Source organism: Phragmites australis, chromosome 17 (assembly GCF_958298935.1).
Source record: "Phragmites australis chromosome 17, lpPhrAust1.1, whole genome shotgun sequence".
Classification (NCBI taxonomy): domain Eukaryota; kingdom Viridiplantae; phylum Streptophyta; class Magnoliopsida; order Poales; family Poaceae; genus Phragmites; species Phragmites australis.
In genome coordinates, this window is record NC_084937.1 from 4,912,451 (window position 1) to 4,928,492 (window position 16,042).

At 42.7% G+C, this 16,042-nt stretch overlaps 1 protein-coding gene across 1 annotated transcript; it reads right to left on the reverse strand.

Annotated features, from left to right (window-relative positions):
* Positions 1–13,838: 13,838 nt before the first annotated feature.
* LOC133896624 (cyclin-B2-2-like) lies at positions 13,839–15,140 on the reverse strand. Its single transcript, XM_062337222.1, has 3 exons — positions 14,948–15,140; positions 14,430–14,555; positions 13,839–14,332 (listed from the first exon to the last, which is right to left on the reverse strand). The coding sequence occupies exons 1-3, from the start codon at positions 14,963–14,965 to the stop codon at positions 14,234–14,236; spliced, it is 243 nt and encodes an 80-aa protein (XP_062193206.1). The 5' UTR covers positions 14,966–15,140; the 3' UTR covers positions 13,839–14,233.
* Positions 15,141–16,042: the final 902 nt, after the last annotated feature.

A 16,042-nucleotide genomic window follows, 5' to 3' on the forward strand; every position in this document is an offset into this window, starting at 1 on the left:
ACCGACTCCAAAACCGGTAGTGAAGGCCACTTTAGAGCCGACAGTGAAACCACTTTCTATAGTAGTGGTAGCAGCACCTGAAGCGAACGGACCGGATCGAATCCAACGTTCCACAAGCCACGACCCCACTCCCTGGTCATCCTACTCACTCGATGACCAACGACGCAGGGTCAGGAGGCCCGTGTTAAGCAAGCGACCCAGCCAGCCCCGCGTCAATGGTGTTGTTAAAAATACGGGCGTAGCCAGCAAACAACGCCTCCAACTGACTCGCCAACAACATCGCCATCGCTGTTCACTCGCCATATCACGCGAGAGGCTCGCTAAAGGTAGCGGGCACTCTTGCCTCGCCATCCTGACCTCCAAGTCGGACGCAGGCCGAGGAGCTCGGCCGCGTGTCGCTTGGCTCCTATGCACCTTGGTGAGAGGAGAGAGACGAGACGAGACGAGATGAGAGAGGACAGAACAAATGCTTCAAAACTTCACTCCTCCATTCTTTTATAAATTCAATAGATGAACTTTTAGGCTCCTAAAATCACACTGATTTTTGTGCTCATAGCATAAATAACAGAGAACCCATTTTAACTAGTTCCAACTAAAAATCTCTTACAAATTTTAAACTAAAATTCCCCAAATTTGACTACTTTTGTACTTTGCTTGAATTTTTGGGCATAATTTTTAATTCCCAAAAATCAGAGACAATTCATTAATATTCATCTAAACTAATGTATTTATTTCTAAAATTATTGACAACTCTAAGTTACATAGGGAATTTTAGTGTTTAGTGTGTACTGCTACTGCTTGCACTTTAGTCGTTCAATGAAATGCCAGGTAGGGTTGATGCGGCTTAGAATTGTTTCAGTTACTTGTTTAATCTCAATTTTAAGATTTTAAGTTATATATTCTTGAATTTTCTAGGAACTATGGATCATTATGTTAGCATATTGATTAATGGAAACAATGGCAATGCTTGGAATGGAATATAGCCGTTGCAATATAGCCGTTGGAATTTTAACCATTGTAATTATAGTTGTTGCAAAAAAAAAATAGCCGTGGCAAATAATAGTTGTTACAAATAAATTGGATATGAATTTTTATATGCTTGTAATGCTCCATTTATATGCATTTTTATCATTTCATGTGATATTCTTCTTTCACTACGACAAAAAATTCTATCATTGTCGGCTCTAAAGTGTCTTCACTACTGGTTTTAGAAGCGGCAGTGGGCAACGGGCAGTGATAGTCAAAGACTATCGCTGCCGGCCCAGACACTGGGAGTGAAGGGGTTATCACTACCGGCTGAAGACTTCAGCCGACAGTGATAGTCGGTTATCACTATCGGCTAAAGACTTCAGCCGACAGTGATACAGTCTGCCCCCGATTGATTTTTTGGGCCAGAAAAACTAAAAATAAATAAATAAATTTTGCACCCGAGGAACCCCACGCCCGTGCAAGTCACAAGTCATGAGATTTTTTGCGTGAAATACGCGCGCGTACGGTTTGTGATACACGAACCTGAGACCTCTCAACTCACGCGATACGTCCTAACCATCCCACCACAGAAGTACTTGTGATAACAATAGTATATGCAATCCTTGTGATCTCTTCTGTTTGAAACTTCAAATGATTATTTGGATGTCTTAATAACTTCAAATGAAAAAAAAAATTCACTACAAAGTTGTAGATCTCGTCGAGGGCTACAATTTTTATATAAATTTTGTCCCCATCCGACTTCGTATGGAAAAATTATGAATTTTTGAAGATAAGCTATCATCCATTATCACTACCGGCTCGTGTTCCGCACCGATAGTGATACCCCCTTCACTGCTGGTTTATAACATGAGCCGGCAGTGATACCTGACCAGACACTATTCACCCGACCAGTCACTGCTCACCCATTATCACTGTCGGTGCTTCTTATGAGCCAACAGTGATACCCATTATCACTGCCGACTCATAATACGAGCTGGCAGTGATACTTGACGAACTATCACTGCCGGTTCATAGCTAGAGCCGACAGTGATACCTGAGGTATCACTGCCGGCTAGTGCCTTCACTCAGCAGTAAAGCATCACTGTCGGCTTAAGTCCGGTTTATAAGCCACATTCGTTGACTCTTCACACACGGCTTTTGAACTGGCAGTGATGCCTCATCACTGTTGGCCCATTAACAACCGGCAGTGATGGGCCAGTATATAAGCCTGGTTTTGTAGTAGTGTTTTAATTCAATTTGAATTCAAACAAAAATTCAAACATATACAAAATTCATCCAAATGCCCATGAATAAAATATAGGTGAGTTGAATTTAGTTACAAATTCAAACATATACAATATTTTGTTAGTTATAGGATATTAATAAAATATAGGTGAGTGAAATTTTGGGAGCGAGATTTAGAGAGTCGGTTGTAGCGCGTAGAGAAATTGAGATTCTTTTGGAGAGGCTCTTTGTATGAAAATATAGGGAGCGAAATTTAAAGAGTCGATTGAAGATGCTCTAAATCTATGTTTTGAAAAGGTTTTATTGCTGTTATGGAGCAGTTTCAATATCAAGTTTTAGTGATTATGTTTCCGTGGACATTCTCAAATAAACAGGAAGACTGAATAGACTATGCTGTATATAATTGAAATCCTACAGTAAAATGATGTCAAAAGTAGTCATCATGTCAATACTACAAGCTATCACTGTTTAGGAGCGGTTTCAATATCAAGTTTTAATGATTATGTTTCCGCGGACATTCTCAAATAAACTGGAAGATTGAGTAGACTATGCTTCATACGATTGAAATTCTATAGTAAAGATGTTAAAAGTAGTCATCATGTGAATACTAAAGGGCTATAAAGTCTCAAATATTATTAACTGAAAAAGGAAAAAAAAACATTCACAATACATACTTTTTGTTGATCTAGGTTAATGAGATTGGAATTTCATAATTCAACATACACTAGCGGGAAACATTAGTGCACCAGAACAGGTGACTAAGTATGAGCAGAGAACTATTGTCGAATATCCAAATATTGGGTATTCTTGGTAAATACATATACCAAATACAGGGTATATATACGGAGTATCCAGGTACTATTTCGACTACTTCAAACCCCTAACAAAGGGTATGGTACGTTCGAGAATCCCTGAAGGTTAGGAAATTCTGGGCAGGTACGACCAAGCCGAGCATGACCAGGGTTTTCCATCCTCGGAGTCCAATTTCTACACGATCAAGAATATTTCAAGGAGTCCAAAGTCAAAGACATAGGCGGCAATGACAGCTGTCCTACTACTACTCCCTCTGATTATAAATACATATCGTTTTGGAAAAGATTCAGTCAAACTTTTAAAACTTTGACTAACAATAACTTTCAAAATATTTAGTTTGAAAACCTTAAAATCGTATGTGTAGATTTATCTTGAAAAAATCTTTCATAATATTACAAATTCGATGGATTTATAAATATATTATAATAGAAAATAGTGATCATAACTATGTATTAGAGACCGTATCTTATCCAAAATAATATGTATTTATAACCGGAGGGAGTATAAAAGAAGGGGTATGGACCCCAGGGATGACAAAAGGAGAACCCAACTGTCCCGAGATCCAAACCAATCCAATCAAGGAATAGCTTGACAAACCCCCAGTACCATCCTGACCATCGCCAAGATCTCGCCGAGTAGCACTCTAGCTTTAGGTCAACCCCCAATCCTTGTAATTAGGATAGACACCAGCAATTGTACTCAATACTACCAAAATATATCCATACCATACAGGACATAGGGTATTACTCCTCCAGGAGACCCGAACCTGTCTAAATCGTGTTTCCATCGTTGTGCATGATTGTGCCCTGATCCTGAAGGTACCACCGGATTTTACAAGTATTATTGTCGATTTACTAATCATCAACAATTGGCACGCTAGGTAGGGGACTTCAGCTATTTTTTCAGGAAAAAACATGTCTCCCATGCGCGGAAGTTGCGTTTTCTCAGACAAGTGCTTCTACAACAACTTTGGACCTAGGATAACCAGATCTAAATCTTCGTCAGTCGGACTTCCCACAATGATCACCTTTGGTAGCCCGGTTTTCAAGCTAGGCGACCAAGGTAATTTGGTCTATGCGGGCATCTCCGAGTCCAAATCCATGGACCTTTGCCATGAGGTCGGAGTACTCGAATTCAACCCCGACAATCCTATGGTTGTGACCTGCTACACCACCTTAGAATTGAGCAGCGAGATGGACCGCAAAGTTCACATGGCATCTCACGACGACAATGGAGCGGAGAAAAGCACTGGCTCATTCGAAGACCCAGACGGTCAAAATCCTCTCGCTCATCAATTGCCACCTAGTCTAGCTGCACTTCCACGGGCCGATCTAAATGTGGTGGTGGGTCAGGGTGTCGACAATGGTCAAGTCAGAAATCAGAACGAGCAACATGACATTCAAGCAGCTTCTCCCATACTATCTCCCCGATCAACTTGACCAAGGACCCCAATCCAGCTGAGATGACTCGATCTCGATGGGGTGCTGTTGCCAACCCCTGATCAGAATGTCCAAGGCACCAGTTTGCTACTAGACCATTCTCCGGCTGATTTATCGGCAAACTCCCCACTTGTGCATTGGATCCAAAGTGTCACAAGGCTAGTAGTTACTGCACAATAGCAACAAGCCACCTTAGGTTCTCCTTCTGCTCGGTCACCTCAGCAGAGGTTTAGAAGACAAAGCCGATAGCGGTCCCCACGTAGACACCATTGGCTTGAGTCCAAAAATGGATCGTCGATCGATCAACGCCGTGATTCTTGAAATCCATCTGGTCGACCGACATACTCGATGGTAGAGAGCTCCTCCCATCAAAACCGAAGGCCTCGTTATTCTCCAAGTCAACACGAGGACCTAAGGGAGTCCCTTAGAGAGCATGATCTCCGAGAGGTCATCAACGGCCAAAGACAAGACCATGAAAGGGAAGAACACCGACCCCGCTCACCTTACGAAAATAGGTCACCCGTACGCGGTCGCCATTACAGGTCCCCAAGGAACAATTCACCAAATTGTGATCATCGACATAGAACTCCGACTCCAAGAGATAGGTCACTAAGTCCTCATCACTATTCTCATGACAACACTGGAGTCATCGCTGGATGCCACGCCTTTACGTCCAACCTCCGAGTAGTTCAGTGGCCTAAGAGGTTTTGACCCAGCACAATAGAGAAGTAAAGGTAGCAGTACAAATCCATCTGAGATCCTGCAGATCTATACAACAGTCATCCAGGTAGCTGGAGGAGGGAAAAAGGTGATGGCCAATTACTTGCCAACCGGCTTGCAGGGGTTAGCCAGGTCTTGGTTAATGAATCGGCCTTCGAACTCCATACGATCGTGGCCACATCTGTGCTCCATGTTCATTGCCAACTTCTTGGGCATTTAAAAGTGACCTAGGAAAGAAGACAATTTGCATCAGCTGGAACAAGGAGAACACAACACCAGAGGTATCCGATACATCTGTGATCCTCGCTTTCTTCCCTGGTGTGCAAGACCAGAGGATCATTGAAGAGATGGCAATTTGACCACCAAGGACAACCAAGGAATTGTTCACCATGGCCGACAGGTTTATGGCTGCTGCTGAAGCTCGCAATTGGAGGGAAAAGCACAAACGAGGCACCAAACCACCCACCAGGATGCACAAATCACCTAGGCAAGCTAGCAAGAAGAAGAAAGACCGTGGAAACAAAAAGAAGACCACCGACTTAGAAATCCTAGCGGTCGATCAGACTAAGACCCGTGACGACCAGGATGACAAGGGTCGAACTCGGGGTGACAAGACATGGTGTCCAATCCACAAGTCCAGTTAGCAAGATTTTGAAGATTGCAAAGTGCTGAAGAAGCAAGTCAAAAAACAACTCAAGAAGTCTAAATCTACCGATAAGGGTTCAATGTTGAAATCCATGCAGGATGATGACATGGATTTTCAGGGATCCGACTAGGCTTTGGCTCACATTGTTGGGCGCTTTGCCTCGTATGACTCTAGAAGACAGTACAAGGTGATCAAGTGAGAAGTCCCAAGTCGGTATCACATTCTGGTAGGTATCCGTTAGTAATCGAGCCCACCATCTGAAACATAAAGGTCAGCGTGAACCTGCTCTTCACAAAGACCTTGGATGCTATACACATACTAAGGAGTGAGCTCTGACTAGGAGCCCAACCTTTCAACGATATAACTCCAGGATCATCATCTCGACCACTGGGATAGATTGAGTTGTTTGTTACATTTGGTGCATCAAACAACTTCCGTATTGAAAAGATCCTCTTCGATGTGGCGGATTTCAAAACCACGTACAATGTGATCCTAAGCCACCCTACTTTGGCTAAATTCATGGCTGCAACACATTATGCTTACCATACCATCAAGACCAAGCCCCAAGGGAGTCTTGACTACTCAGGGAGACTAGCGAGTAGCTATTTAAGTGCGACAAGAAGAGCTTTGACATGGTCCAGCAATTTTAGAGACTGCTCGCTTGTGATCCAGAGCCGAGTCAAAAGCACTCGAGGCCGAAAGGAGTCACAAAGCCTAATAATAATGTCAAGGTTGTCCCCCTTGATCCAGCGGACCCATCCAATACAGTCAGGGTAGGTTCTACCCTCGACCTCAAATAGGAACTTGAGCTCATCACTTCCCTCCAAGAAAGCAATATGTTTTCACATGGCAGCTGTTCGACATGCCTGGAGTCCCCAGGGAGGTGATCTATAGTCAAATATGTGCCCACGAACTCATTACCAAACCTATGCCCGCACCCATTACCCGCAACAGGTAATAAATGACACTCATGCCGGCCACCCACGAGCATCTTTTACCCGCAGGTGTGCCCATATTCCCGCCAGCTTGTAAACATGCAGTGCACATGTGCACATAATCTCATCAATTTAATCTTGCATCTTAACATTCAAAGATAACCAAAAAGCATCTCACCATTTAAGCATCTCAACGTTCAAAGATACTCGCATAGTTCACTTTACACATACATGATGTGTCCAAAATGCATAGAAAATTTCTCTAGGTTTCATTAGAAATCCACATATCTTTTGTGCTATTTTTACCTTAATTATTATCTTTTTATTGTGCAAATGGTATTCGTTGAGCAAAACACAGGAAATGTGCATAAATATGGGAAAAGTGGATATGGGCGCGCAAGATACGAGATTTGAAACAATTTCACAATTGACGCAATGCGTGGATCGACTCTAGGAAGTTTCGACCATACTGGTTCCGGCGGCAACCATACCAAGTGGCGGCACCAACCCTAGCGCTACCACAACATCTTCTATAAAAGGGGAAGTCGCCATTTTGTGAAGGGAGGCGACCGAGGGAGTTGAGATGACAACTAGGGCAAAGATCCACGCATTTCCACATCCACATCTGGATCTACCAACCCTAGCGAGTCTCCGAGGGATCATTAGTGTAATCGAGTCGAGGTTGAGAGATCGAGATACATTGTAACCTAATCTCTTGATCCATTTGCATCTTGTACCACAATTCATCTTTGTTGTTCAAGAGCAGTCTTTTGTAACTTAATCTCTTGATACATTGTAACCTAATCTCTTCCCTCTTCCTCCCTTCCTCTCCCTGTGTCACGATCATTGCTTTCATCGCACCATGTATCCCTGACAGGCTATGGTCACACTACCATGGCATGACGAAGTCCTTCATCACGGCTTTGTTGTGCAAACTAGCTTCATTGAAACACCGTAGACGCGACTAAAGCATGGATTAAAAGATAATACCGTGTAACAGTTCTGTAAAAGGTAAAAATGATTATTTGAGAATCTGAGACAACGATATATTTTGATTCATTTCAAAAATCTGCAGTACTATTGCAATTGAAGATCACAACAACAGTAACAACTTTGTTCTTGACGTAGTAATACAAACAACATTAACTAATAAAATCTCAACTTGGAAACTTACTCGAGGGCCTGATCTTCCACTAAATTCCCATATGAAGATTGAAAGCCGAAGGAGGATAGAGACACAAGCTCAAGCAACAAATATACTACAGGCTACAACATACAATAGTAGAATTAAAAAGGTCAGACCTAGGCTTTCTATGTAAGGAAATACTCACTCCAAGTCATAAAAAAGTGTTGTTTTAGGTTACATGTAGTCAACACGTTTAATGTTTTGATTGAACTTTTGAAAATGGTATAGCAAAATGTGTTTTGAAAAGTAGCGTCAAAATATTATGACTTGCTGTATTGGTGATGTGTCTATATCCAAAACAACACTTCTTTTGTGACCATATCAATATCAATGTAGTATAATTGTCCGGAAAAAAATTGATACCAAGTCCAAGCTTGCAAGAAAGCAAAAGATTCTCTATGCTATGCTGTGGCCGATAAGTTTTGTTCATCGTACAAGAGAGGAGCAAGAGGATGGTAACCTCAAAAACAATTATGTAAACTAGCATGTTTCACAGTTCCACTTCACCTACTCGACTGGAAATTCAATGTCACTTAAATCCTTTTGGGTTACAACTGTATGTACCCTGCCAATTAACTGCGCCCCTGGAGAGAGTACGATAGTAAGGTAGAGGCCAGTGTAGGGATGGAAACGGATCGGATACGCATGGAATCGAATTCGGATAGTACGATTTACCACATTTTAATCCGAATACGAATACGGATTCGGATATCTTCGAATACGAATACGAATCCGCATTCGGATATCTACTCGATCTTCGAAATTCAGGTTGGAAATTTAAATTTTTGAAAACATTTGACTGAAATTTGATAAAATTCGAATGAAATTTGTTCTACTTTGATTGGGCCGGAATTTTACAAATTTTGTTCAAAATTCATGTTGGAAATTTAAATTTTTGATCAAATTTAACTGAAATTTGATGAAATTTGACTGAAATTGTTCCAATTTGATTGAGTTGGAATTTCGTTTATATCTGAAATTTCTAAAACTTTAGCAAAATTTGGTTCCCTGGTTGGCGGATACGGATACGAATCGGATATCTCGAATTCGGATATCCACATTTGAATCCGAATCTCGAAAACGAATTCGGATATATCCATTTTAGTATCCATTTCAGAAACGAATACGGATACGGATATCCATATTCGCATTTTAACGGATACGGAATCGGATAATTCGGATTTACTGCCATCCATTTTCACCCCTAGGCCAGTGGAACCCCCTGGCCGCCGCCGGCAAAGCTCCCTTGGGAACCTCCAGCTCGCCATCGCCGTCCTCTCTGTCCAAATCTAGACCAGGTACTCCACTTCTCTTCTCCCTTGATCTACTCCGATACTCTCTGCTCCTCTGTATTCTCTCTCCTATGCTGCCTGGTCTTTCTGCTCAGCTTTTCACTGATCTGATCTGCCAGCGCATTATTAGTCCCTTCTGTCTTTCTACTCTGTTCTTCTTAGTTCTCTTAAGTCTACCTGCTCTGCTCCGTTCTTTTTTTATACTATCTGAGTTTTGTTCAAATGCCAATGCAGCTCTCTCTCGAGATTTTTTTTTTCTTATTGCCAAAGTAATAACTTGTTAGAGCATGTCTAATTTGCTATTTTGTGTTCATATCCAATTGTATCTCTATCAGATCAAATGAACCATCGCCTGGTCCACTGTTAAACCAGTTGAAGCATCGACTGAAGGTAAGAAGCAATTTGCCCAAGTAAATCTCATCTTGTACAACACACATATGCTTGTCTGAATAAAATAGTTTTTTTCTTAGAAAGAGTAAAGCATACTCTTCTTAAACCTTGTAACACTGGTGTGTTTCCTTCTTAGAACCACAAGAGTGGAAGAACCAGTTAGCATCCCCAAAAATCATCAAAAAGCAATGGCGAGCTTAATGCAACTATGGAATGACTGGCAAATTCAGCTGCTGGTTGTCCTCAGCTTCATGTTGCAAATCTTCCTCTTCTTCTCCGGTAGCCTCAGACGATGTAGCAATAGTGGATTTCTTAGGGTTATCATTTGGTTGGCTTATCTGGGAGCAGATATGTAATACCGAATTTTTGAGAGAGAAAAAAAAAGAGTTTTGACCAAAAAGTTGATTTTTGATCCGTTACTCGTATGGACGATCGGAGACCGTGGTTGCGTTCATCTCGTCGAGACGAACCCATTTTGCTATTCATATGTCCGTTCCGGGCACTTTGTGACCCGTAGCAAGCCTAATAAATTTAGACCGTTCATTGTTTAAAAATAAAAAAAAATAAAAGGATAAGTACCGGATGGATCGGCCCTCAACCCGATCCATCCAGACTCTTCTCGCGTACGCCGCTCGCGTTCTCTCTCTCTCTCCCCCCGTCGCAACGTCGTGCTGTCTCTGCCGGCTCACCGCGCCTCTGCGCCGCGTGCCTGCGCCGTCGCGCGCCTGCGAGCCGGGCATCGCTGCCGTTCGCCACGCCGGCCGCTCGCCGCTCGCTGGTGCCGTGCGACGCCGTCGCCGCTGTTGTGTGCGCCGCTACCGCTCGCCGCTGTGCGCCGCTGCGCTGCTGCTGCTCGCCGGCGCCACCGCCTGCCGTGCAAGCCGGCGCCGTGCCTCTGTGCTAGCCGCGGTGCGAGGAAGCAAGCAGCCGGCCGGGAGAGAAGCCAGGAAGAAGAAGCCAGGAAAGAGAAAAGAAGAAAGGAGAAAAGAAAAGAGAAGAAAAAGGGAAAAGTTGGAAATTTCGTAATTTTGTCGGATTCGTCGTCAATCCTTCGAAGGTGATTCCTCAGTAATTCTTAGATGTTTGTGGTTGGATTGAATCAAATCAATCAATTCCTGTCGTATCATTTCATGAGATCAATAGTCTGATTCGTTCGATAATCATTATTGATTCAAAGATACGACATCTGAGTCGAAGTATTCTTTTCGTTCATCGGAGCGAAGTCTAATTAGTGAGAACTTTGGTTCGACTATGAATTAGAAATAGTATATCATTTCTTGTGATACAGTTTTCTGTTTAGTTTTCCGAAATATAGGCGTACCGATGGCGTGGACGTTATTCTTTTTCGATAATTGGTTTAGGTGCTTTTGGCTATTTGGAGTCGGGTCCGGCGAGGTTTAGCCGTAAGTTGTGGCTTATTCTTCGCTCTTTGTCTGAGCTAGAGGGGGGGTCTTACTCGGCGTCTAGCAATCTAGTTGGTAAATATCTTTGAAACCTTCGCTTGTCGAACGCTGGGTTTTGGCATATTAGCGTGTGTCCTCTTCTACTTCGTCGTTGTGGCATTGTTGTACTAATGGTGTGTTTGTTCAGGTGGTGCGATCTCACGTCACGACTAGTGCTCGGCTTCATCGTCGGTAAAGGCAAGTGATTGTAGCGAATGGCTACGCTTTAACCTCTTATTTGGTTACCTACATTCTTTAATTGCAAGGCATTCATCTAATCTGAATAACTGATTATGAGCTGGTTACTATGTTGTTTACGTTTCCTGAAGTTTACTCGATGATTGATTTATGAAGTGCAGTAAGCACGATATGCCATTCTGCAGTTGTTTATTATTGTTTTATGCAATGTTTTTTTTGAAGTCTCAAGCATATTCCGGGAGTTATGTTAGTTATGCTTGAAGCACGTCATACATATACATCTCATGCATTGGAAGTTTATCGTCGTCTTCTGGCCGCGACCGTACCGATACAGCACCGTATGTCACCCTAGGAGGGGTACGGTGCACACCCTTACGTTACCCGAGGAGGGGTAAGGGTGAGGGAGCATGTCATGTGCATGGTTATGTCTTCTTATGAAATTCAATGGGTTATTCGCATCAAATCTTATTTCCTTTAGTTAGCTTGTATATAGATATATATGCGGCTCTGAAGGCTTATACCAACCGAATGTTAAAATGATTAATGTTATCGTTGGACTTGCTTAGTCATAATTGTTTCTCCTAGTGTTGGCGGTCTGTTTCATTACTAGTTTCTATTTAGAATTGTTAGCACATTCATCTGTGGCTAAATAGCTTTTTGTTAAAGTACCTTTCTCTTGCTGAGATTTTCGAATCTCACCCGTGCTTTCTTTCCAGGTTCCTTTTGAGGTGTCAATCGCTTGCGGGATGGGTAGCTACACGTCGCCTACATGTTCACCTTCTCTCTTGGGCTAAACTTGATATCCTGTTAGATATTGTCTTTTGCCCTGTAATGTATATAGTGAGTTTGATGGTGGTTCAGTTGTTTGGTCGAGGCTTGTACCTCGTTTGCTAGGATCTTTATTTTGCTACTGTGATATTCTATATCTGTTTTGTCTGATTTGTTGTTGCCTGTTATACCTCCACTTTCAGGGGAGGTGCTGCTGAAATTTTCCCTCAGCTCTCGGCAGATTTTGTAGGTTGGCCTAAGTGACCTTCCGGGCTTGTTTTGGTCCCCGGGGTGTTACAAGATATGGATGCAGTCTATGTCCTCGGCCAACTCTCCCGGCATGAAGATTTTGCTACTCAATGCAATGGAAATGACATGTTTGGAGGAGCCCATCCGCTCGCGTTCTTTTGGACGCCTTTCCTCCTCGTCCATCTTGGCGGGCAAGACACTGTCACCGCCTTCTCTATCGATGATAACAGATTGTGGCTGTGGCATTTGCTGAACCTTGTGATCCAAGTTGTTCTAGCTCTATATGTCTTCTGGAAGTCAAAAGAAAGGAACCATCTTTTAGTACCAGCCGTCTTTATGTTCATTGCTGGGATTATCAAGTATGGGGAGAGGACATTGGCACTGAAGTCTGCAAGTCCAAAGGGTCTCAGAAGCTCCACAAACAACGAAACTAGCAAATTGCCTGAGCTGAACTTTGGAGATGTTAGCTATTCTGGCATTTCAGTTGTGCTCTTCATACAGCGCCAGGTGTTCGAGATGTCTTTGCTGGACGAACAGTCTCCCAGATGAAACGCAATAGTCGACAGCCATTTACGCTGGTAGGTTATGGATGGTATATACAGGATGTAGGGAAAATGAAGATGTTAGAGATTGAGCTTGGCATGATGTACGATGACGTTTACACAAAGGTAATGTTGCTTCGGACATGGACGAGGAACATACTTCGGCTCTTAGCACAAATCTCCATGGTGGTTGCATTCGTGTTCTTCATTGTAAGCGATCATAGAAGATATGGTAGAGCTGACATTGTGATGACCTATGCATTATTCATTGGAGGGTTTTGTCTAGAAGTATGTTCAATTTTGATGATGATGATCTCACCATGGACATGGGCATTCTTGAAAGCTCCAAGGTGCCATAGGCTCACCAGCGTGTCCTGGCAAATTCTCTCGTTTGTCAGGCCAAATGTCATGGGTCAGACCCATATGGGCTAGTTCGGCCGGCCCAGCAGAGAGACGGCGACAGCCAGGGCTAAGGTTGCTGCCGACCTGCACCGTGCGTGGAAGGCGCGGGCGCCCTAGGGCTCACCGCCACTGGCACGTCATCGTCAAGATCGAGTCATCATCAAGTCATTTTCAAATTAGAAAATAAATATCTTTTAAATAGGAATAGTTTATCTATAGATAAGGAATAGTTTAGATTTAAATTAGGAAAGAGATGTAGTTTGCTTGTGAGTCAAGTTGAGTCATTTCTATATAATGAGAGGTATTGTATCCTTTGGAATTACTAGTATTGTACTCGTGCGTTACAACGGTTTCAAAATATTTGTCCAACTACCATGATATGGTATGTTTGTTGCAACACGTTTGATACTGTTGCAACAATATGAAGCAAGAAGGAAAATATGACCTCATCTACATGCTCTATTTTCGTTGGATAACAATAACATGAAACAAAGAGGAAAATTATGATGTGGACAACAGTACAATGCACCACTGACCATCGAGAACGCCCAAGGTGCAGATAAAAAATACAGACTTTATCAAGTAACTAAAAGAATATAAACTATATCAAGTAACCTAAATATGACTGTTGTACTTGTGCAAGACACAGAAAAGTTCAAGTGGCTATACAAAGACAGTATACCATAGTGCTAGTAACTACAAAATAAAGACATGTACCATTGGCAGTTCTTTTGTATCTCGCTTCTTAGTTGTTCCATAAGATGATTACCAAAATCTTTGTAAAGAGACTCCAACTAAAACTATCCAAGTTATAGACACGATTTAAGCAATATAATACATACAAAAAATTACACCACACATCCTTTATAACTTGTCCACGTGTACTTAGATAAAACAAAATCAACGATACTGCAATAGATCAAGACATCATAACTCTTTCTTCATGTACAAGATGAAGGTATTCCTTGACACCCTGCTGCTTGTCCACGCTCCATTCCTATAACACCTCAAGAGAGTTTCCTGAATCGCAGCTGTTAATATCAGGTGCTACCTCCACAATATCTTCCATCTCATTCTCTTTAGACTTGCAATTCATCTGAAATAACAAGTATTAGTGGCAATGGACAAATCTAGATTCTACTACGTTTACAATGACTAAATAATGTGTTTTGAATATATGTTGGAAGATTTACCGCTTCTTCCATTTCGGACAGTATCGGCAAGAGAATGCCATCAGACATCTTGTTGCTTTCCATATCTGCATGAGAATGAAATGCTATATCCGCATTTCTTTTCTGCCTCTCACTTCCAATGGGGGCCTACGCAGCAATTTCAAACGTTTGAGCTGATATTTGAATGTTACTATTTGTCAAAACAAGGTCACATGTTAGTGTTCCAAATTTGGAGTTGTAAACTGAAAGAAAATTGTTAGAGCACCGATGTGCAAAAGGTCGGAAAAAAAGGACAAAATTCATAGCATTTTGAAATTCTGCATATGCCCATTCAAGACTCACACAATATAAGAGCAGTCAGCACAAAATAGAAGATCCAATGAATAAATCAGAACGTGACATGCTATTAGTAAAATCTGGATTTAACATATGTAGTTTCTATGTGCAAATTTAAAGTTATAGGTGTCCTCTCACATGACACAGATTGAATATTTGAATTGCCATAAGAAGTATCTACCATAAGAAGCAGCAGCATCTACCATAAGAAGCAGCAGCATCTATCAAAGATGGGTGGTGAGTGATCTCTAGTTGGAAGCAAGGAGGTTGAGGTTGCTGAGGAAGGCAGGAAGCCTTGGTCAGCAGGAGGTCATCTCCTCTTGTTCGTCCAACTGTGATTTTGACCACAGGTGAAGCCACCTTCCTCTGCTGCTAAAGAGGAGCCATCACCTTATTCGAATCTGTAATACTGAATTTTGAAAACAAAAAGAGAGAAGATGTTGACCAAAATTTGACTTTTCAATCCGTTGCTCGAATGGCCGATCGGAGACCGTGGTTGCGTTCCTCTCGTCGAGACGAACCCATTTTGCTATCCATATGTCCGTTCCGGGCACTTTGAGACCCGCAGTGAGCCCAATAAATCTAGACCGTTCGTTGTTTTGAAAAAAAAATAAAAAAAAAGATAAGTACTGGATGGATCGGTCTGAGGACCGATCCATCCAGACTCTTCATGCCGTGTGTGCCGTCTCTCTCTCTCGCGCTCTTCTCTCTCTCGCGACTCCCTCTCTCTCTCTCCTGCTGCACGCCGCCTCAGCTGCCGCCGAGCCCCTGCGCACGTCGAGCGCCGGCCGCCGCACCCCTGCTGCGCCGCACAGCGCTGCTGCGCGTCGCCGTGCTGCTGCTGCCACTGCATCGCGCCGTGCACGCCGCCGCCGGTCGCCGCTGCGCCGCGCCCGCCGGCCGCCGCCGCTGCAGGCTGCCGCTCTCCACTCCCCCTCTGTGTTTTGCCGTGGTAGCCCAGCCGGCCGAAGCAAGCGACGCGGAAGAAGAAAGCCAGGAAGAAAAAGAAAAGAAAAAAAAAAAGAAAAGAAGAAAAAGGGAAAAAAGTTGGAAATTTTCGAAATTTCGTCGGATTCATCGTGACTCTTTCGAAGGCGAATTCTCTGTAATTTTCTGGACGTTTGTGGTTGGATTAAATCAAATCAATTAATTCGTGTCGTATCATTTCATGTGATCAATAGTCTGATTCGCTTCGATAATCGTTGTTAATTCGAAGATACGACATCCGAGTCGAAGTATTCAATTCATCGAAGTGAAGTCTAAGTAATGAGAATTTTAGTTCGACTCTGAATTGGAAA